Source organism: Cimex lectularius, unplaced genomic scaffold (assembly GCF_000648675.2).
Source record: "Cimex lectularius strain Harlan isolate CLEC.00 unplaced genomic scaffold, Clec_2.1 scaffold38, whole genome shotgun sequence".
Lineage (NCBI taxonomy): Eukaryota > Metazoa > Arthropoda > Insecta > Hemiptera > Cimicidae > Cimex > Cimex lectularius.
The window spans coordinates 151,610-175,579 of NW_019392638.1; the positions used below are offsets into that span (position 1 = coordinate 151,610).

General features: G+C 34.8%; 1 protein-coding gene across 1 annotated transcript in view; it reads left to right on the top strand.

Moving 5' to 3' along the window:
• Positions 1-23,672, top strand: part of LOC106670928 (cholecystokinin receptor-like) — a 140,658-nt gene extending 116,986 nt beyond the window's left edge. The window contains exons 5-9 of the mRNA XM_024227643.1: positions 15,240-15,391; positions 22,749-22,877; positions 22,939-23,174; positions 23,231-23,346; positions 23,408-23,672. Coding sequence (XP_024083411.1) covers positions 15,240-15,391; positions 22,749-22,877; positions 22,939-23,174; positions 23,231-23,346; positions 23,408-23,442 — 668 coding nt within the window. The 3' untranslated portion in view covers positions 23,443-23,672. The remainder of the gene's footprint in view (positions 1-15,239; positions 15,392-22,748; positions 22,878-22,938; positions 23,175-23,230; positions 23,347-23,407) is intronic.
• Positions 23,673-23,970: the final 298 nt, after the last annotated feature.

Consider the following 23,970-nt stretch of genomic DNA (forward strand, 5'->3'; position numbering starts at 1 on the left):
ACAACAATATTTTTGTATTAATAAATACTTATTAGCTGTTCTGCATTCTCACGTTTCTATGAAATAATTACTTAAATCAATAAATATTAATTTAATATAATTAAAATTTATATTTTTGTAAAGATTGGGGTTAAGCCAGTTTGAAAGAAAGCAGTTAAAAGCTTAGCGAATTTCGAGGAACATCTACTTCATGAGGATTTGGAAACTACATTATAATTAACCATTTACAAAGTTAACAAAATTAGCATGATCTTCTATTTACAATAGGGAAAAAAGATTTCGCGTGTAATGAAATACAATTTTTTTTTTACATTCGTTGTATATAAAAACTTAAACGAATATATTAGATAAAATGGAGTTATACAAGTAAGCAATTTACCATTCCGTTAACATTAAATTAAGATTATTTATGTGATTAGGAAAATAAAAGCAATAGGTGCCATGAATAAAAATTGCACGTATGACCTGGTCCATAAAAAGAATTCGGTTATTTCCCAAATATAGTATTACTGCTTGGATCTTCCTATGGTTATTTCATTGAGGGCAAAATAAAAGAAGTATATTTCTTACAACGTACGTGGCTAAATATGTGTGGTGATTAGTGACGGTTAATCGATATTTATTTAGAAATCGTGAGATGCGGTCTGGTCTCACTGGCACTCTCAACACGACACGCAAGAATGGCACAATTACACAGAAGACAAACACTTTGACTGAGTAGAAATACTTTGATTGAATATATAAAATATATTTTGCATTGTATAAATTCACTTTTCCACATCCAAAATGTAATTGTAACATGCAAACAATGTTTGTAAATCCCAGGCCCTGAAGATGATCTCAATAAAGATCGAAACGTTGGCACGATAAAGAAAATGTTTTTCTGAAACCTACATCACACCAGACCTCATCTCACGATTTCTAAATAAAAAAGTATCTAAATATGTTTTTATTTACTGTATGGATTGTAAAAATTTTCATTTTATGGAAAATAAAGCGGTAGAAACATTTTTAGGAGAAAATATAAAACCGTAACGATGTCTGATCAATGAGATTAAAATTACCAGCTGCTTTGACTCTGATGGAAAGCCTCTGTAAGGTGGAAATTATAGTGGCAACAGTTTTTCCTTTAAAACTAGGCCTATTGGCTTTCAAATAATCAATTTACTTTTATTTGTAAAATTCTTTATCAAAATAAATTGAATATTTGTCGAATCAAAATATTTCCACACTCGCTTATAAATTGCGAAATATACCTTCTATTCTGTATATCTCACCTCAAACCAAATTAACCAAGTAAAGAAAGAGTAAATGAAATAAATTAATGAACCTATAAAGAAAGTAAGTGTAATTTTTCAGAACTACACTGGATCAGATTATGAGCAGAGAAAAATCTTAGAAATGATAAAGGATGGAGTGAGTGTGGTGTTCAATCCTTTTTAAAAAGATAGTTTCTACTCACAGTAAGCACTTACTGTGGAACTATCTTTTTAAAAAGGAGAAAAATCTTGGCAGAGGTTGACGAATGTTGAATAATACTCTTTAGCATTTCCTGTAATAAGGCACACGCTGAGATTTCACCTTTTATTAAATTCTTCTACCATTTCGGCCACGTTCATAAACTCCCGAATAAATTCCTTTATAACATTAAAAAAGTTGCTAAGTACTTTAATAAAACATAAAAAATTGTTTGTCTTAAATCGTTCATGGTTCTTTGACATAATAAAACCCCATCAGAAACCTACTCGTAGTACCTAAAACTACCATCGTAAAAATACCAATGAGTTTTTATTACATTTTATTTGAAATTTAAAAATTAAAATATATCGTTTCAGCCCAAATGCAACGTTATATTGTTATTATAATTTTATTATTTTCTATTTTATTGCGTTTTTTTAATTTACTCTGGGGGTAATGCCTGGACGGAATTATTTTTATTTTTATAACATTTTCAACTTTTTACTTGAGCCGTTTAACCACAAGGTACATTATATCTATGAAAATTATTTGTTTAAAAACAAAATAATATTAGTTTGGTAAATAACATGTGCATACCAGGTAGATAGCAAGGTGCAACCTTTAATTTTCTATTCTGTTTAAGGTCAATCATAGTGAATAAGGTTATTAAATATCAATTAATTATAATAGTTTTCATAATTAATTGTGTAACGGTATTAATAATACTTAAAATTTTATGTTTTTAAACTATTTAAACAAATATTTTTGATACACTATGCACAATGTAACCGCAATTAAGAGAGCCCAAGTAAGGAGTTCAAAACTTTGTTTTTGTTTTAGTTTACATTTTGTACTTAAACAATACACTTCCAGTTGAGCAAACCAGGAATCATTTAAAAATAATATTACATTTGTTGTGACGTATCACATTGACTAATGTTCCTCACAGAATTTATTATTTATAAGATAATAATTTAAATTTGTAAGATATAACGTATATAAGTGCAAATGAAATAAGTAATAAACAAACAGATTGACGTATAAAATAATAAAAAAGTAATTAAAAATTTCTGAAAAACAGTATAGGTACAATATTTAACAATCCTTAATAGTAGATGATGGGGTTTGGTCTGCGAGTTGGCGAACTCATGTTGAACCGCACACGGGCACTACTGGGTCTGTCTTCACTCGCGGGTTTTTTGTTTGAGTTATTCAAACGCGTTTCGGCATTATGCCATCTTCAGTGAGAAACTGCCTGTCATATAGTCTGAGTGGGGTTTATATAGTGTTGCGTCCGTCGCTTGTCGCTGGGGGCGTTGCGTTAGGGGGCGTGGTCTCCGTGCTCGTTGGTCAGTCTTGGTGGCGGTTATTTCCGTTGTCAGTTATTATTTGTGCGTTGTTGGTTTTTTGATTTTTCCTGGTGTTGGTTGCGATGTTTTGCTCTTCTGAACGTTTTCGTTTTTTGTTATAGAGTGGTTTTAGTGGTGTGAAAGTGGTGTGTGATTGTGAGTTTGTTTGTGCGTTTATAAGTATAATATATGTGGGGCGAAAGCCCGCACAGATACCACTTATGGAATGGAAAGTTGTACGATGTGTCCCATATAAAAAGGCTTGGCATTTCATGGCTCCTTACAGAGAGCGTGTAGACATGCCTCCAGATTTAAGAATGGTTCACTGTCCAGTAGCGAGTTACTGGGTCTTCTGATCCGCTTTTTAAAGGACGTGCTTTTTTAATCACAAGAATCGAATTACATGATTTATGGTTCTGTGTTTTGTCTAAATGTGTGTCTAACAATGTGAGTGGTGAGTGGCTACCATCGCCTTCATGCAGTGTTTTTGAAGGGGATGGCGGAATATTTATGATAGTACTCCATCAACCCTAATTGAAATTAGCTTATAATAGTGTGTGTGGGTAGAAGGAGGAATAGCGAGTATTCCACCGACTAACCAAAATAAATGTAAAGTAATTAGTTATGAATGTATTTATTTGCGCGACTGAATTTTAGATGTTAGTTTTAGGCTAGATTATATTTTGCATGCGTTGGGAGCTGAAATGACCTAGCTGTCGACATTGGAGCCTAGCCCAGTTAATTGGAAAGCGACGATCTCCTGAGCATATGGCCCAAGGGGGATACTAGCGACCAAGAAGCATATCGGGGTAGCTGAACTCCCCCCGTAAACCTTAGGATCAGAATATCGAGTGTGACAACCCTTCGGGGTGAAGTTCAATAATATATGTATATATATTACTTAAAAAGTGATAAATTCTTGTTTATTTTTACAACACTATACCACTTTCTTTTTAAGCGTTCTGCACTCTTTTTATATGGTCGTTTGCTGCCGAACCCAATTTCCACAGCTCTACTGCTATATCGACCGGATTAGAGCCAAGTATAAGATCCTCTTATGGAGGCGTGGCAATGGCTAAGTTGGGCCAATTATTGGTTTTAAGCAAATAATACGATGTCTGGCTATTCTCCACTTTATACACCATTCGGAGATATGTATGGTGAAAATTTGCAAGAGGACAACTGGTGAGTTTCTTACGCCAATGCTTAGGACCGCAACATTTTCAAGTTGTGCTGTAACTAAATTGTCAACGTGAAAGTCGATGAATACAAAGATATAAAAAGGGACTTAGGACGCTTCCTTGTGGAACACCCGCATCATGGTTTTTAGAATATGCAGTACCACATTTCACATTGAATGTTCTTTGTCAGTAGTATTTTACTTCTAGTAAGTATGCGTGTGGTAGTCATAGCTTTATTTTCTACGAGAAACCTTCCATTCCTTATCAAAGGCCTCTTTCGAATCTAGAAAAATCCCAAGAAGTATCTGTTTACTATGAAAAGCAAAAATATTATCAGAATATGGAGCAGCTGCTGTGGGCATGAATTCTGGGGTCTGAAGCCAAACTGAGTTTCTGGAATACATATAAGATACAATATACAAACAGATGTGGTAGCCAAAACTTTTCACATGTAGTCTTATTGGCCGGTAGTTCCCTGGATTATACCTGTCTTTTGTGGTCACAACAACGGCTTGTTTCCATTGTTTAGAAAAATTGTAAATTTTGTGTTCTAGATCTGAGGTATAAGAACAAGTAATTTTCAAGGCAAAGCGATTAAAAGCGGCTGAATTATTAAATTTTGTTCGGGTGCTTTTTTAGTTTGTATCCGGTTAATAACGGTTTTGACTTGGCTTGGAGAAAAAAGTTTGAATGGTCACAATTGAAGCGGATGTTTAAGTGCCTGATCAACGATATTTCTGAATTGCTTATAAAAAAAAGTCATTTGACGTCAATTTCTTTTCTAAAACTTTAGAGAAAATATGAGCTCTTGCCTGATCTGTAGCGTATCACGAGTTGATAAGATTCAGGGGTTGAAGTTTACTAGATTGTTTTGTATGGATCTTGTAAGAAAAAGGGATTGTCATGGAGATTTTAAGATAGGGAAAGAATAGTGTTTATGATGTTTGTAGATCGACCTGCAGATAATCAATGTAGAGTTCAAATCTTCTTTAAGGTCTTTACTAGGTGAAAGAAAGAGAAAAGTGTTGGGATCACCAAGCTTTCGGCAACATTATGTTGCCATTATCAGGGCCTATTTATTAAGATCAAAAAATATACATAATTCATATAAATTCAACAATCAACAATTAAAACAATAATGCATACTTTCCCAAGAGAGAAGAGAAAAAAATTCTAATCAGAAAAACTATTGTAAAAGTACTTTGGTTGAGGTTATGAAGCACATGGCCAGCATTCAGTTATACATGGTGAACAAGACATCTATATAAAGGAGTGGGTAAGTACTCGCATATAACATTACCAATTGACAAAAATAATAATTTATATATATAATAACATTTTTTTAAAATTACCTCACTAATAAATTCATATAATTACAAGTCCAACTGTTTTTTGTTCTAACTAGCTATTTTTGACATTAAAAACATATGCTATCACAGAGAGTATTATTTTAATGACTAGAATTACAGCTTGTTAAAATGTTATGTACAAAGGATTACAATTAATATGAGAACACGACACAACGTCGCCTCACCTAAGGTTGGACTGTTACAGTTAGTGAAGGCTACCAGGCTCTGTGCACTCCCCATTATGCGCCCTCTAACGGTCGCCATCTTTTTTTCCGTTTTTTATAAATTTCCAACAACCCCGCAAATGTTGAGATGGAACCTAGTTCGTCACCATTGCACCACCAATTGCAGGCACTCCTCGTTAAATGGATATATACCTTTTCCAACAGGAGTCTTCTCTCAAAACCGACCTTTCGACCCAAGATCTCCAGGGAGTCCTACTTGAAAAAATTACCATTCTTTGTAGCATGAGAGGACAACCCTGTGGTCAACTTTTTATGAATACAATCCAATCTATGTTGGTTCATTCTAATATGAATTTTCTGCTTTGTTTGTCCAACATATTGAGCGTCGCAACCACCACAGAACACCCTATAAACCACATTAGATCGTGTGCCAATAGGCTCTTTAGACTTTAAAACGGTGTGCAGACTAGAAAGATTATTTTTGTATTTATAAGCAATTTTTACATTTATTTTATTAAGCATTAATTTTTTAATTTTCTGAGTCACACCAGGAATGTAGGTGATTGACTTGAAGCCAATAGAAGTTGAAGTAGGTTCCACCTCAACATTCACCAACGGAATACCAACAGAGTTATTCATCCTAACTCTGAATCTATTCATAAGTTTGAAAATAAGTGCCAATGGATAATGATTTGTTACTAAAATTCTTTTAACTGATTTTACATTTTTATCTATGAATCTAGGATCACAAAGGCCTAAAGCGCGGTTTATTAAATTGTCAGCACAATTCATCTTTAGAGAAAATGAATGAGATGAGTGAAAATCCATGTATTTATCGTTATGAGTAGGTTTTCTATACCAATCAGTAATGAGCCTGTCATTGTCCCTCTCAATGTTCAGATCTAAATAAGGCAATTTTCCATCATTCTCCACTTCAAATGTAAATTTAAGTGCAGAATGATATGAATTAAAAGATTCAAACGTTTTTTGGAAATGTTCCTTTGGTACAATTGCCAGAAGGTAATCCACGTACTTAATTAAGAATTTTATATTGTAAGGGAGTTGGAGCAACAACCATTCTAGCAAATTAGTCATTACCAGATCAGCAAGAATTGGGGATAAAACACCTCCCATGGCAACACCATCTTTCTGCTTATAGATATCATCTCCATATTTAAAGTAGCCAGTCATGGACGTGAACTCCAACGCCTCTACAAACATCTCAATAGGTAGATCCGGAAAGCAACTCTACAGCTCATCCCATTTTTTATGTACAATGTACGTGATAAGACCTTAAGGCACCGACGTAAGTAATGATTCCACATCAAAAGAAACAACAACCTCACCCTCGATCACTCTTAAATTTTCAAGTTTTTGATTCACGTCAAGTGAATTTTTTTACATGAAACTCATTACCAACATCAAGACCGACAACACCTCATGTACCCATTTTGATAAACTGTAAGAGGGAGACTGAATGCATGAAACAATGGGCCGTAAAGGTACGCCCTGTATGTGGACTTTTGGAAGTCCATAAATCTTGGGAGGAACAGCTGTATATGTCTTAAGGATGGAACCTTTTTCTTTAGAAATTAAATTTGCATTAACTAGTTCATCTATCAATTAATTGTTATTATTATTTTGTAATTTGTCGGTAGGGTCCTCATTCAAAACTTCATATTTATCTCTGTCCCCCAGTATCTCATTCATTTTCTCCCGGTACCATGTGGTTTCTCCCCCTCTTGTCATAACAACATTAACATTGCCTTTATCTGCCTTAACTAACATTATGTCAGGGTGTTCCTTAAAAAACCGTTTACAAATTGCAACTTTTCTCTCCATTTCTGATTCTCTTTTATTTTTTAACTGAGACAAAGCATTCCTGACTATATTCACAGCATCAGCTCTAATGCTATTTCAATTGTTTTTCTATAACACAATCCGTTAAGGACTCTATCTTCACAATTGAATCAATAATGGGAAAATTGCAATAATTATATGGCATATTAAAATTTTTGTTAAGACCAGCAATATGCTTAACATCATTAGGTAAAGGAACATCCGTCAAATTTACAATAAAATTATCGTTTAAATCACAACTTGTTGTTAAATCACCTCCATCGCACACTCCCACAGCATTATTTACATTACAATTAATTAAGGTTTTAGTTGAGATGAAAAAAAGTTAATGGCACGAGCGGGATTCGAACCCACGACCTTCGTCTAGATACGCCGCTGCTCTACCACCTGAGCTATCGTGACCTCGATCCACTCGGACATCAACTCCCCATCTCAACCCCACCCTATGAGTTTTCCCTCCTTTTGCCATTTTTCAAATGTCGTGTAATCGGTTTGGATTCTCGTCGACAATTGAAATGGCGACGGAGAGCTTTAGTGAAGTGTACTTCATTTTAATTAATTAAATTCACTAATTTCGTGGTCCGCTTGACCATATACTTTACAATTAATTAAGGTTTTTAGTTGAGATGAAAAAAAGTTAATGGCAAAAGGAGGGAAAACTCATAGGGTGGGGTTGAGATGGGGAGTTGATGTCCGAGTGGATCGAGGTGACGATAGCTCAGGTGGTAGAGCAGCGGCGTATCTAGCCGAAGGTCGTGGGTTCGAATCCCGCTCTTGACACTGACTTTTTCATCTCAACTAAAAACCTTAATTAATTGTAAAGTATTAATTGTTCAAGCGGACCACGAAATTAGTGAATTTAATTATTTACATTACTATTCTGTTCCAAAAATAAAACAGAATTTATTGTTAAGTTTTGAGTTTAATTTGTAAAAATTTCTATCAAAGAACTTTCTTTGGCTTTCAATGAAAGAGCTAACCACATTGCCTGGCAACCTTCTATAAATCCAACCCCTATTGAGCTCGCAAATGCAAGGTTTAATTTCTACATTAAGTAGACTGCGCTTAAAATCTTCAACTAATTTTTCAGTTAAATAGTTGTATGGGTTTCCAATTACAAACGGGTTATATGCACACTTCACATTATTTATAATAAAATTAGGGTAAATACCATTTGTACGACATTTAAGCAAGAACCATCTCCTGGATTTCAAGCGAGATGACTTGTTATACAATTTTGCCAAACGCTTCAATACTATTACAGATTCTACACCAAAATTGACGATAATACTATTATAAAAAGGCATGGTAAAGGAAGAGGAAAAAACTATCGCACTTTTCTTTTTCATGCTGAATAAACATCTCTTCCTTAACCCATTTCTGAGCCCTTTTCTCCCTTTACGGCCGGGCCACCCTCAAATTGCCTGCTGTTAAGGTCACTTGGATCTGATAATGGTTTTAAAAATAGGGTGACGAACGTTGTAAAAGCATAGATGCTCTGAATATCAGAATTTATTATTTCACAAAACCCATTAAACAGAATATCAAGCCTATTTCTTAGCAATCTTAGATTTTTGCCGTAATAATATTTCTCATAAATGACAACGTTTTCCTTTCAAGCTCAGCTAATTCAGCGAGTTTTGCACTTTAGCGTATCTTTTCAAGATTACTTTTAATTTCTCTAGAGGTTCTATTAAATTGGTTTTGTGGCAGGATACTTGGTCCGTAGCCAGAGCCTGTGAACGTTTTGAATCTGAAAACGTTTTGAAAATAAAATTGGCTGTTTCAATGTATGCTAAAAGGCACAGGATAAAACCCGTGCATTTTAAATCTAAAACAAGAAGGACCATTTTGTTACAAAAAGCCAACCTCCCTCACGCTTCTTCCGTCGGGCATAACTCAGAAATAGTCGATCTTATCAAAATTTTACTTTCAGTAAAAGAGGCCCAAAATAAGCTCTAGAATGGAACAGTACAAGAAAAATATGAGACTCATTTAACATACCAAAGTTACTTTCATTTCATTCAGATGAGAAAGTTATGTTAGTTCTGCTACCACCCAAAAATGTTACCACCCCGTGATTCCTAGCCAAAATTAACTTGGGGTTTGTATGAGACCATTTTTTCCCTTAAGTTAATCTTTTCGAATTAAATGGGTCGACTTGATACACCCTGAATAAAATACTTCTATAAAAAAAAAATTCACATAGCCAATTTATTTGTCAGAAATTAATCTTATTTTTTTAAATGGAAATCACAGTCGGATTTTAATGTTGATACAGTTGTCAAATGCACTCGAAAATTTCTTTAAAACGAAGTATTAAGCATGAATATCGGTCCGCTAGTTGTTGAGAAAAATGATGTACTAGCTTACATTAGGAATGTTAGGCAGGCGAGGTCGTCAACATTATCAGTCAAAAAATTAATTTACTCCGATTTCGAAAGTCTATTTTAAGTATATTTCTAATCAACACGTTGTTATTGAAAATGTGTTGCCTTTGTTGACAAGTGAGAATAAGTAATTCCATAAATACTCCCCCCCCCACTTTTGCAATAACGATGTCTTCATTACATGTAAATAGACTTAAGGGAATTCTTAATGAATCGTCTTAATTGGGATAATGAAACTTTTTTCGAAGTCTAATTTTAGTCACAATTAAGCATAAATAGTTCTTTAAAGATTAAAAAATATTATTTTTTATGTATTAATTTCATTGCTGTTTAACATACAAACAAAAATGTTTTACGGATTTTCCAATTTGGTCCAATTTAAAAAGATAAATCAACAAAATACTTCTTTTTTTGCATATTTAAACAAACATTCTTTAAGCAATGTAGGTTTGAAAATGGTGAAAACTTAAATTTGACCTGATTGTCGTGATTTTAGCGTTAAAAACCCCTTAGATGCCGACTTTCGCGGAAATCGGTTTACAATGACTGACATTCCTCGTGCAACCTCTAACATTATTTTTCTCAAAAGCTATTTGGCCGATTTACATGGTTGATAATTCGTTATAAATAAATTGTCATGTGCATTTTATAACTGTATCAAGCATTAAAACCGGGCAATGGCTTCCATTTAAAAAAAGAGATTAATTTCTGACAAATAATTGTGCTATTTTGTCTTTTTCCTTACAGAAATATTTTATATATTTTAATGGTAAATGCGTCGTTAAAAAGCTACGTTACTCTTCTTTCAAATGGTTTGTTTGACGTTATAATCCTCTTACGCGTTTTTGAATTATAGCCGTTTAAATCAGGTATTCCGAGAACCACTTATAAAAAATCAGAAAAATTGTAAGAGTAAAAAAATTGATAAATTTAAATTCAAACAAAGTTTATATTTAGGGTGTCTCTTGAGGTGCTAAAACGAAATTTCAAATTGATACACGAAAAAATATGACCTAGTTTACTTGAAAAATAGTTGATTTTTAGAAATTATTTGGTTACTGATAAACTTTGATAACTTTTACTATATTTTTATTGCAATCTACATAACAACTGATGTAAAATTTAAATATTCAGATACTTAGTTTGAGTAAGTAGAAAGGCGAAGTAAAAATATTAAAAAAACGGAAAATTTCAACTTTGAAAAAAAATTTGTGAAACCAGGGCCTATTCACAAGAAGTCCGATATTTTGGAGTGTTAAAAAAAGTTTGGTCCAAATCCGTGGCCCATCAAAACGTGGTCGTCCCCTTTTAAGTGTACTTTGTTGAAGGGCGATGGTGAAAGTTCTGATGGACCGTTGTAAGATGAGAATTTAAGTTTCCCACTCATTTAACACATAATTTGCTTTACACGTTCACTAACTGCCTACATCAAATACGAGTGCTTTTGTTGAAACGTTGGACAAGTTAAATCGTCGTACGAAGATTTTTCATAGCGAATGTTACAATAAGATGCGACTACAGTATTTAATCATGATGAATTTTAAGTATAAAAATTAATTATTCTTTTTATGTAGTCTTGGTTGAGATGAAAAAGTTAGTGCCACGAGAGGACACTAACTGTTTCATCTCAACCAAGACCTTAAATAAAAAGAAAAAATAATTGAAATAAGTAATTTGGTAAATCAGACCACTAAACATAAATGGATTAATATTTAAGTATAATATTAAGTACTGAGGTAGGTTTTTAATAATTTAACATTTTTAATTGTTGCCATTTTCCTTTAAAATTCCTGACTAATTTCCTGAATTTTATAAATGCATTTGTATAGATAATAGCCAGGTGCTAAACGTCATGGAAGTTGACAAATTTTTATCGTTTTGTTAAAGATTACAAACTTTATTCTGCCGTTTCTCCCTATCTGGGGGTTTTAAGATACTTATTTTTCTATTTCTTGTGGTTCGTATAAAATTATGGCTGCACTTCCAAGAAATAATTTCCTTTTGAACTAAACAAGGCAATTTTTTGGACTTGTGCCTAGTCGGTCATTGTCAAAATGGGGCGATACTTTTACGTTTTGCCGCTTTACCACTCCGGATAATGATCGGATAGCAGCAGCGGCCGGCTAATCGAATGTGAAAGGCTGCCTGGTAGGCCTTGGTATCATATTGCCCGGTCAAGCTTCCCCGAGGTATTTCCACTCGGGATACTCTCTAATTTCTGATCCGAGACGGAAGAGATTGCCACGCAGAAAGGAACCCCAAGGAGGACCGCCCATTCCACAACTTCCGGAAACCGACTGGTGCCACTTCCGACCTCGGATCGTTCCGGAGGCCAAATCCGGACAACTGGACTATTAAGAAATTATAATACAACATTGTACTTCACTACATATCCGATTTTTAATTTTTCTCGCGAATTGCTCATTCTAAAATTACTATATTCGACGTATATTTCCTTTATTTTATTTTATATTACGGAATTATTTTATGCTTTATGCTCTCTCAAGGAAGAATCCTAACAAACCTTATACCATATGGTTTTAATTTTCTTTCATTTGGTTAGCTTTATAAATCTCGATTTTGAACAAATCTCACATATCATTGAGCTGAGTTTTTTAAAAAAATTATTCCCATTTTTGTTTCAATGATCTTGATAAGCTGTATGATGAATCTCTGAAAAAAATTATTTAAACAATATTAAAAAACACACTACACATAAATAAAATCCTAGGTTAAATATAAGAAATAGCCAAATAATAAGAGTAATTTAAAAAACAAAATTCTATTTAGAAAATCTTTGAAATCAGAATTCAAAAAACAACAAATGTTATAACAATGATAGAGTTTCCCATGAATTGCTCGTAAAGAAACTATCATTGTAAAATGTAAGTGAAGGCGTAAGACAGTTGATTTTGGCTTATTTTGAAAATAACATTGAGGATGCAAAATGTAATGGGCAATTTTCATCTAGGAGCAATAAACAATAGGGGGACCTCAGGGTTCTATCTTTAGTCCCTTTTCGCATTTAATTTTTACAAATGGCCTTGACAAGTACTTTCCAACAGTTCATTTCACTGAAGTTGCTGATGACAGTACGTCTCAATTAAAAGAGACATCTAAAACACAAAATAAAGTTTTATCTGGAAAACCGGCTACTAGGAAAATGGTCTGTGGTACACTACTAATCATAAACAAAAGAAATTGTGAAGAAATTCAGTGTATCAAATATTTAGAGGTGTATATTGATCTATACTCCATATCTCATTTGAAATGTGCATTGTAAATTCTTCGCATTTGAACTCAATACGACAACTTGTATTTGTTAAAACGTGTGAAATGTAATGTTTCTCCTAAAATACTGGTAAATATTTTTCTTGTTTGCAATCTTACATTAAACATGCATATTGTTCTCGGGATATTCCAATCATACACAGTTTGTTTTTAATAAACAGAGAAAATCAATTAGGACAGATTATAAGCCAAAGAATACTGTGAAAAAATTTATTATGCTTACAATTTTACATTTACCTTTGCTTATATATATATATATATATGGTCATTTCGTTCCAAACTTTGCACCCCTGTCTTCGAGTGAGAGAACCAGTTTCCCTGGAAGGTGCGATCTGCTGGAACGTCTCAATGTGACGAACGAGCTTGATATTCTCCCCTTGCAGCAGTAGCATTATCGTTGCAGTAACCGTAAATGAAATGCATAGCAGCAAGACGTGCATTAGAAAACAAGGGCATAATTTACAGCACTAACCTGAGGAACTTGTCAGCTGATAACATAAAGCAAACTGATTGAATTGATCATTAAAGAACTGACACGAAACTCAAGAGCCAGACGGATTTCCTGGAAAATATTGAACGTGCCTGCCTTCATCGACACCAGTATTTTTTCAACAAAATGCAAAATTTTGGGCCTTCCACAAGCGCAGTCCAAAAAGTTAGGTATACCGCAATAGGAAGGAAGCTTGATTGGAGAACTTTTGAGGGAATTTGCAAAGCTCCAGGAGTGGAGCTCACGATAGCTCAAGTGGTAGAGCAGCGGGTATTATCCGAGGGTCGTAGGTTCGAATCCCAATCGTGACGCTCACATTTTTAACTCGACCAATACCTTGCATAAAGATTAATTAATCGAAAAAAGTTATTCGGTCAATCGGACCACGAACTCTTATGAATTTAATAAGGAAAATGAAGTATATCTTCACGAAGGCTCTCCGAGGCCATTTCATTTCTCGCTGAGAATGTAATAGATTACATGACATTTGAAAAATGACAAAAGGAGGGAAAATTCGAAAGATTGGGCTGAGATGGGAAGTTGGTGTCCGAGTGGATCGAAGTGACGATAGCTCAAGTGGTACAGCAGAGGCGTATCTAGCCGAAGTTCGTGGGTTCGAATCACGCTCGTGACGCTGACTTTTTTATCTTAATCAATACCTTGCATTAATATAAATATATAATATTATAAGTTGGGATTGAGATATTTCTTTAAAAAAAAAAAGATTTATATTATTTAATGCATAAAGTAGTTGGCTTCATTAAGTTACAAAAATCAGGTTCACGTCTCGAGAGACGGATCGGAAGTGTTTTTGAACGGCGTCATGTGAGGATGAGCTTTCTATATTTTGCTAATCGTTGCAGAAGGTGCGGCCAGATGTGGTCGTAACTTATTTATTAGAATGTGTTATTTATTGTTATAAACAATTAGACACTTTTAAAACATTTAAAGTTCTGTACTGTCATTTCAGTACAAATTGTAATAAAATAGCTGTAAGGTGGAATCTCAAAAAGTGTAAAATATGTGTAAATATTTTTTATTTTCTATAAAATTTTATAATATGTTAACAGAAAATATTAAAAAATTTACTGGAATACTTTTTAAAAACAAAATCGAAAAGTACCTGATTGCAAATGCTTTTTATAACTTTAATAAGTTTCTATCGAGAGATATGTTATTGATCGGTGAATAAAATGCAAACCTAATCATGAAACTGTAGAACTAGCTGAAGAAATAGTACTATTTAAAATAAGATTAGCTGAAACGATTATTGGGAGATCGTAAAATCATTATTGAGATCATCTTCAGGGCTCAATGGGTTTGTGTGTACTCAACGTGTTGAGAATGCCTCCACGACACACAAGAATGACAATTACGCAGAAAACAAACACTATGAGGCCTGAAGACGATCTCAATAAAGATCGAATCGTTGGCACGATAAAGAAAATGTTTTTCTAAAACCTACGTCTCACCAGACCACACATCTCACGATTTTCGAATAATCATTGACTAACGGTCACTAAACACCGCACATTTGCTAAAACATTTCTACGACGATTCAAGAAAATATCTGATCACCACGTTCACGAATATTAGCGAAAAGAATATGCAATTGCAAACAAATGCAGGCTCAAATTATGAGTGCACATTTAACATCTACATTAAATTGTTCTGATTTTTTTTCAGTCGATCGCAACCCCAGTTTGCCGTCAATGGCAGAAGTCGTAATTAACAACAACATCAACGCGCACTCGGAAACTGTGCACACAGTCATTTCCGCCCCCGAGGACCAGCCGACTTCACAAAGCAAAAATTCAATAAAACTCTGGCTCCTCAAGGTAAACCGTTTTCAGACTTTGTTTTTAATATTAATTTTTGTACGATGGTACTAATTCAACTACGAGCTTATAAGAACCACTGCCGGTTCTTTGAAGAAAAGCTCATTTTTAAGTATGTCGGTTCGAATGCAGGACCGCTGGAATCGAACCCTGGACCATTTGACCTTACAATGATGTGCGCCTTACAACGCGTTAACCGTTGCGTCTACCGACGCCACCTATATTTCTTTAATCAATGGAAATTTTAATTTCTCAAGGATTACTAAATTGGCGCTTGTGTCTGGCTGACATGTTGTAAATTATAATATAGAAATATTCTCCTTTTCAAAGATAGTTTATCTTCTAGGAAAATCCTTCAATAAATTATCGATTACAACACTTTTTTGTCCTGAAAAACTAGAATTTTATTCCGTCGAAGTCAACAAAATAATAATCCACAACTTACGAAGTTTGTGTTTTGGGACGACCATAATACGAATTGTCCCTAAGACATTATAGATTGACTGGCGAACATCGTAAAAATTATTGTCCACAAACCTATTTCCGTTCACTTTATCACCACCTTATCATGATTCATTTAGCGAATCTCATAAAAATAGTTTAACACAGTACAACGTTGAAGATACTAAAACAAAACAGATCACATAAAATCATGTAATCAACTTTGTTTCTCCAAACCAAAAAGTACAATAATTAGAATTAAAAAATTGATATTTGTTTGATTAGGTTACAATACCGAAGAGAACTGGCTCGCTATTACATTACAATAAAGTAATCCATATTTGCTTAGTGGTCATAACTGACCATATTAATTATTCCAATTATTTATTATTTTTGTCTAAAATCCAAAAACAGGCTAATTATCTGCACAACCCAATTGTACTGTAATTGGTGAACATTCAATTGCTAGGTATCTACTATAACAAATTCTGGGTAGTATATCTGGGCTCGTAGCTAGTAACATACCCAACCATCCCAGGGCGTGTTTAAAGAAATATGATTTACAACAGTTTCAATAAAAAGGATTTCATTTATTGTTTATTATAATTTTGTATTCATTATAATAAATCTGACGTAATCTACAAGATCAACTGTTTAAACTGTCCGGCAACTTACATCGGTCTTACATCCTAATATCTGGACAAGAGAGTAAAGCAACATATCTATGATTGCAAAAAACCTAAGCAAAATCCTACAGCAATCGCTACCCACCATCTTGAACACCAACACAATTTCGACTTCAAAAATCCAAAAGTATTACACACAGAACAAAACAAACATAAGCGTAATTTCTTAGAAATGGTTTATATCAACAGAGATAAACACAGCATTAATTACAGAACAAAACAAACCTAAACGTAATTTCTTAGAAATGGTTTATATCAACAGAGATAAACACAGCATCAATTACAAAACAGATACATGTAAACTCAGTCGCAGCTACGCCAATATCGTTAATCAAATTCAATGCAGATAACATACCTATATCATCACATTACATTCCACACATCAAATATTTTTCACATAGTCTAATTTCCCAACAATTCAGCTTTCCTTTTCCTATTTATCCCTCCCTTTCTATATAATCCTGAAAGGATAATCTGGCCGAACCATTACCAACACATTTTTTCCCTTCGTCGGCTCTTTACACCTCAAAGAAGCCGACGCCTTATACAAAAATGCCTTTTCTATACCGACATCCTTCCCCACCCCTCAAAATCCAAGGTGTATAAACACAAAATAGCAAAATCTCACTGACACTCTCAACACGACACTCAAGTATGACACAATTACACAGAAGACAAACACTTTGAGTGAGTAGAAATACTTTGATTGAATATAAACAATATATTTTGCATTGTATAAATTCACTTTTCCACATCCAAAATGTAATTGTTGTATGCAAACAATGTTCGTAAATCCCAGGCCCTGAAGATGATCTCAATAAAGATCGAAACGTTGGCACGATAAAGAAAATGTTTTTCTGAAACCTACATCACACCAGACCGCATCTCACGATTTCTGAATAATTATCGATTAACGGTCACTAATCACCACACATTTCTACACGAGAAGAACGAAGAACATGGGATTCTATGAACAAATTTCAACTACATATGGACACGCAGCTAAAAGTATACTGAAGGACATCGCCAACAATGAGAAGAAACTCGCATCGGCTATCAATCAGAGAACTTTTTTGCTGAAATGCAGACAACACAAGGTATTTCCTACTCACATCAAAAACAATTTTAACTTTACAAATGCCACACTAACACAGCCAAACACCAGAATTAACGATATACATAAAGCCACAATAAATTTCAAACGAAACATTTTAAACATAGAAATCACCACAAGCATCAAAAACATTAAGACACTAACACAAAAATTACACCAATTAAAACTCAGTGCCGCCAACAGAATACCTACAGACATTTTAAAAGAATTTTACACACATCAAAAAGATGCATACAACGTCCCCTTCGACAAAATCAAAAACAAACACATCAAAAAATTAAATAACTTAATCAACAAACAAACATCTTTTAACACAAATAAATGGTTCCTAAACCTAACCAAAGCTATCATTCCTCCAGAAATCCAGAACTTCCTATCACTTGGTCCCAAACACTCCATTCCTTACAACAAAACAGATTTTCCAATAGCTAAATTAATTACGGATGTAGACTATGCAATCCAAAAATCCACAAAAACAAAGGAAGAAGGAAGGAACATAACACGATCGAAATGCATTAACACAATAACAAATCACTTACAACACCTCACTACAAATCAACACAACTGATCTCAACAAACATATACCAAAACCAAACATTTTCTCAAAAATAATCCTGACATACTCATTCTTTCTGCTGATAAGACCAAACAAACAGTAGCAATCAGTAAAAAAGAGTACAGGGAAAAGGCCGTATTTATCATTGTATGAAAAGGATGGTGAGATTTAAAGTTGTGATAGCGATCTGTGTTTCTTTGTTTTGGATACCAATCTGTGATTAATGTCCCATCTGGTTGTTTTATTACGAGTGTATCTAAAAATGGTATTGTTTTGTTGTTTTCGACTTCATGTGTAATTTGTAGGCGTGGATGAAAGATATTAAATATATCTAATGTAGTTTGATGAATTTGATCTGTGGGAACTGCTGTCAATATATCATCTTCGTGTTTGGTGAAGAAGGTTAATGTGAAAGGAAGTTGTGGTATAACTGTTTATAGGTGTGTCATAATTATGTCTGCAAGTATCGGGCCTAGGTTGCTACCCATGGCGATGCCAAATAGTTGTTTGTAAAATTGATTGTTGTAGGTATTTATTATATTCCAATTATTTATTCTTTTTATCTGAGATGGATGAGACGAAAAATTAGTGTCACGGGAGGATACGAACCCACAACCTTCGGCTCAATACGCCCTGCTCTAACCACTTGAGCTATCGTGACTTCGATCCAGCTCGTGACACTAACTTTTTCATCTCAACCAAGACCTTAAAATTTTAAAAGAAAATTTAAAAAACATTACATACAGAAAACTCAATCGCTTCCCCACCCTTCTAATTAAATATTGATGAATGACAAAAAGAGAAAATCTGTATGTTAAGAAAAATTCAATCAGGGTCTTAAAATTACATTTTTTATTCATTTTTACATCTATAAAACAATTAAACCCGTAAAAATATTACAAGAATAAAATAGATATGAAAAACATGTGATGGGAAATCACCCAGTGGTGTGCCTCCTTTAGAAAAAATAAATATGACCACTTTTCAATTTTCTTCGTCACTTAGGGCGTGACACTAATTTTACATCTCAACCAAAAACCTTAGATAAAAAGAATAATTAATTGGATTACAATAAAATTTCATCAGTTCACAAAAGCGAAGGTTAAGCTTGAATTAAAAGGTAATAATAGTAAAAAAATTAAAAATGGAAGTTTAATTGGAATAAATTAAAATCTATGAACACAAAAGCATGGATACAAAATTATAATAAATGGTAATGGTAAATGAAATCCTTTCTATTGAAATTGCTGTTAATCAAATTTCTTCGGTTTTCTTTAAATAAGTCTTGGTTTATCCCAGATACACTACCCAGAATTGAGTCCTCACCATTAAACTATGCCCGTACAATTGAGTTATGTAGATGTAGATATAGATGTATAGTATACTGCTCTCTTTAAGAGCTATTGTATCCCCCCATGCCTAAAGCACATCGGTGAGTCCTATCAAGAAACTTGATTAACGGGCACGGTTTCAGTGGTTGAAGCTCTTCTATGGTCATATTATACATCCCAAAACATTTCGTCCTGTGTAGTGTAAGCTGCGAAGTTTGTTAGTAGAGAGCTGGTTTCTCTTCTGTCTCTTTGCAGAACTGCATGTGCCATTTTGGATTATTCCAATCTTCTTTAAGTGTCCATTTAACTTGCAGTGACCGGTTAGGAATCCTATTAGTATTCGCAGTTATATTTCTTTCCTTCCAAAATTGGTTAGAAGATTATTGGATTGTCTGTGTCCAATGAGTGAATTCCATAGTCCCTTCATTTTCTTTTTGTCCTTCTGTCTGAGATACTCGTTAATAGTGTGGGTTCTATGCCACAGAATGGTTCAGGTCCTGTCAGCGGTGTGGCAGCTCCTTGCCTTGCAAGGGTGTCCGCTTTCTCATTGCCTTCTACTCCCATGTGTTCTGGGACCCAGCAGAGGCTGACTTTGTTCTGCGTACCTAATATGTTTATTTGGTTTTGCAGTTCAGCACCATCCTTGAACTAATGATATTTGAGCTTAGTGCTTTGATGGCTGCTTGGCTATCTGACATGATAGATATACTCTTGTTTTAATACCCTTTACTTATGTTGAGTTGGGTACATCTTTCAATTGCATGAATTTCAGCTTGGAAGATACTGGTGTGCTTTCCCATGGGTTCTGAGTATTTGGTTCCAGGTCCAAACACCCCTCCCCCTGTACCTTCTTATGTTCTAGATCCATCTGTGTACCAAAGGATGGTGCCATTCTTGAAAGAGGTGTTTCCTTCTCGTTCCCATTCTTTTTTGGTACCTAGGTTTATTATGATTAAATTCAAACATCCTGTTCATGTCGTCTCTCGGAGCCATGAGTATCGGATGGTCTTTCCATAGTTTGTTGCTATCTCTCCATATTAGTTTTATTCCTGTTGGAGGTTTCTCTTTGGTAAAATTAATGATGGTTTTCTGCACTGTCCTTATAACCATGTGGTGTAGGGAGATTAATCCCAGTACTTTTTCCATGCTAATTGTAGGACATTGCTCCCATTATGCAGATGCATGCAAGTCTCTGTATTTTTGAGAGTTCTTTCCTTTTAGTTACTTGTTCTGCTTTGTCAGCCCAGGCTATAGCTCCGTATGTAAGTATAGGTCTTTCTATCATGGTGAACATCCATAGCAGGGTTTCCGGTCTGTATCCCCAGTTCCTTCCTGCTTTTCTTCCGCACACCGTCAAAGCTCGCGTCGCGTTCGTGATGGCAGAGCCAATGTGTTTCTTAAATGTTAGTGTTTTATCTAGTGTGATGTCCAGATATTTGACTTCTTTTTTCATTTCTATCACGGTGTTATTGAGTGTTATTTGCCTAATGTGATCTAGTTTCCTTTTCCGAGTAAAAGCGGCTATAGTTGTTTTATTAGGGTTGATTCCTAAGTCAGCGGTTTTACACCATTCTTCTGTGATTGTTAGACCCTCTTGTATTATATCACAGAGAATTTCCTCATATTTTCCCCTGGCAGTCAGAACTATGTCGTCCGCATATCCCTGACATTTTATCCCTGTACGATCCAGGGTCTCGAGCAGTTCATCAACTGTTAGGCTCCATAGAAGTGGTGACAGTACCCCTCCTTGACGACATCCCTTGGTTGTGCTAACTTCTACGGTGTCTGTTCCTATATTTGTTTCAGCTATTTTAATTCTTAGCATTTCTCCAATCCATCTGGGTGTTATGTAGATAGTGAGCCTGTTTTCAGAAAGTTTACCTTGACTTGTGGTATTGTAGTTCATCTCACAGACATATACGAAAGCTCCTTTAAAGATCGTACAAAATTAAGAGAATCTAATAATAGCAGTTATTATTCGCTACTGTTTCAGAATGCTCGTGGTGCTAGTCTATTGAACATGGATCCTTTTGATGTAACTAGTCATTTCCCACGTCCATTCTCGCAATAAATATTTCTTAAAGTATTTTATTTCCAAGCAGATAAATCATATTGATCCCAATTCGTTGTGCTCCCTATGCCGTTTACCCGAAAAGGATGACCTTTCACATATCTTAATTTAATTGCCTATTTTACGAACCTTTCCGCCTTGCTTACTTGATTTTTGTTGAAGGGAGTAGGTAAACTCAGGAAGCCTCGTTATGTTTTATACCAGTAACAATTAAAAAGTCATGGGCTCTTCCGAGATGCAAACCCAGATCCGCTAGCATGTCAAATACGGGAAATACCACCACTCGGCGGCCGGTGCACCCTAAAATTTTGCTATGCCGTTACAATAAAAGGAATTTTACAATAAAAATAAATAAAATAGAATATGAAAAACGACAATTTATTTTTCAAAAAATTGTCCACAGTCCAAATATATTTTTTCAACGATAATTTCGAAATCGTTTTTATATCTAAAACAGAAGTATATAAAATTAAATATATTATTATTTAAATATTCTCTTCCAAAATTTGTTGAAAAATCTTAAAAATATATGTTCTCCATCCCATATTTTTAATAAACATTATAAAAATAATGGTACATTGTTTTAATTTTGAAAACTCGATAAACTTTGTTTTTATTTTCTAAGGATCGTGAAGATGCGATTGTTAGATTGTGACAAAAGTGTGCGTTTTACTAGAACAAATAAAAGCCAGCCGGAATGGAGCTTTCACAAAAGCTTTATAACTCATTTAAACATTCGGATGACATAAACTCGTCCGACCGAACCGAACAGCGAAGATGGTAGACCAAAATTACAGGAAAAGATCAAACTCCAGTTTCATCGTCCACATTGCTTACAAATAAATTAATCCTTTTATGTAATGTTTTGGGTTATATGAATAAGTTAGTGTCACGAGCGGGATTAGAACCCACGACCTTTGGCTGTATACGCCGCTGCTCTACCACTTGTGTTACGATAGGCCAAGTGGTAAAGCAGCGGCGAATACGGCCGAAGGTCGTAGGTTCGAATCCCGCTCATGGCCATGAGGAAGAAACCTCTTTTTCATCATTGTTTGTGTTTGGGGTTTTAAATATTTCTTTTCCGTCGGTGTTACTAAAGACTGTTTCAAAGTTAGACTAATGTTAAATATATTGAAAAAGTACGTATCTATGTCGTAGGTGAGGGTGGACGATGGAGAGTCGAAGACGGGAATCCGACGATTAGTTGACGAGAACCACGCGCCTAAATTCACCAGGCATGCCATCAGATCCAACTACATGGACAAAAGTATAGAAGCGAAGAAAAAGGTAAATAGAGATAATTTCAAAACTATTGCAATAAGTACTGACGCTCATTGGTACGCCACAGGTCATACGAATGCTGTTCGTCGTCGTAGCGGAGTTTTTCATATGCTGGGCGCCGCTCCACATGCTGAACACTCTGTATTTATTCAGCCCGGAGATGGTCTACCGCTACGTTGGAAGCACGGGGGTGTCTCTCGTCCAGTTGCTAGCGTACATCAGCTCCTGCTCGAACCCAATCACCTACTGCTTTATGAATTATAAATTTCGACAGGCTTTTATTTCCTTGTTTAAATACCAGAGGTATGTAATATAGTGTAAACGATTTCCGTTTTAAGACGTAAAACGCCTCATTACAGCAGCTGTACCAGGCGAGGATCAATCGAACCGAGGTTGGACACGGTGGTCGGCCCGAACAACTCCGACCTCAGCGGAAACGAATCCACCCTCTACGCAGGACGAGCTTCTCGCTCCGGTATGAAAAACACGATTGTACGTTTGACGTATTTAGAAACGAGTTGATCTCGCTTTTTCAGAAGTCCTCGTTCTGGAAAAGGAGGAGCGTGTTTAGCTGAGACCCATGGGACGAAGCGTACCTCTACCGAGTGGTGTGGCGCGATCACAGATCGCAAGAAGTGCAATACGCCTGAGCAACCTAGCAGACCGTTGCAGAAGAAAGAAAAACCACGTCACCGTGAGTTACAAGGTCGGCCGTTCGTGGCACACGATCACCATGAGCCCTCTCGGTTAACTACCCGACCCACGTTTCGCCCCATGGTTGAGATACTTTACCAAGTGCCTGATGTTTCAAATTTCCTATTCAGATCAACGTGATAATTCAGTCCATCAATTTACAGATGGTTTAGTTTTTCTGCATGGTTTAATTTTTCAAATATAAAAAAAACGCAAAGAAAAATAGTTCTATTTATATAACTGTACAGAAATGGTGCAACATCTTTTGGCTGGAATAGCCAAACTAAATTGTTCAAACTTTTAAGTTTGTCAATAATTATATTAAGTTCATACGAGAACTAGTAAACTGAAAATATTACAGGGTATTAGCTAATAGATTGTAAATAAAAATAAAAATTAACCTTTG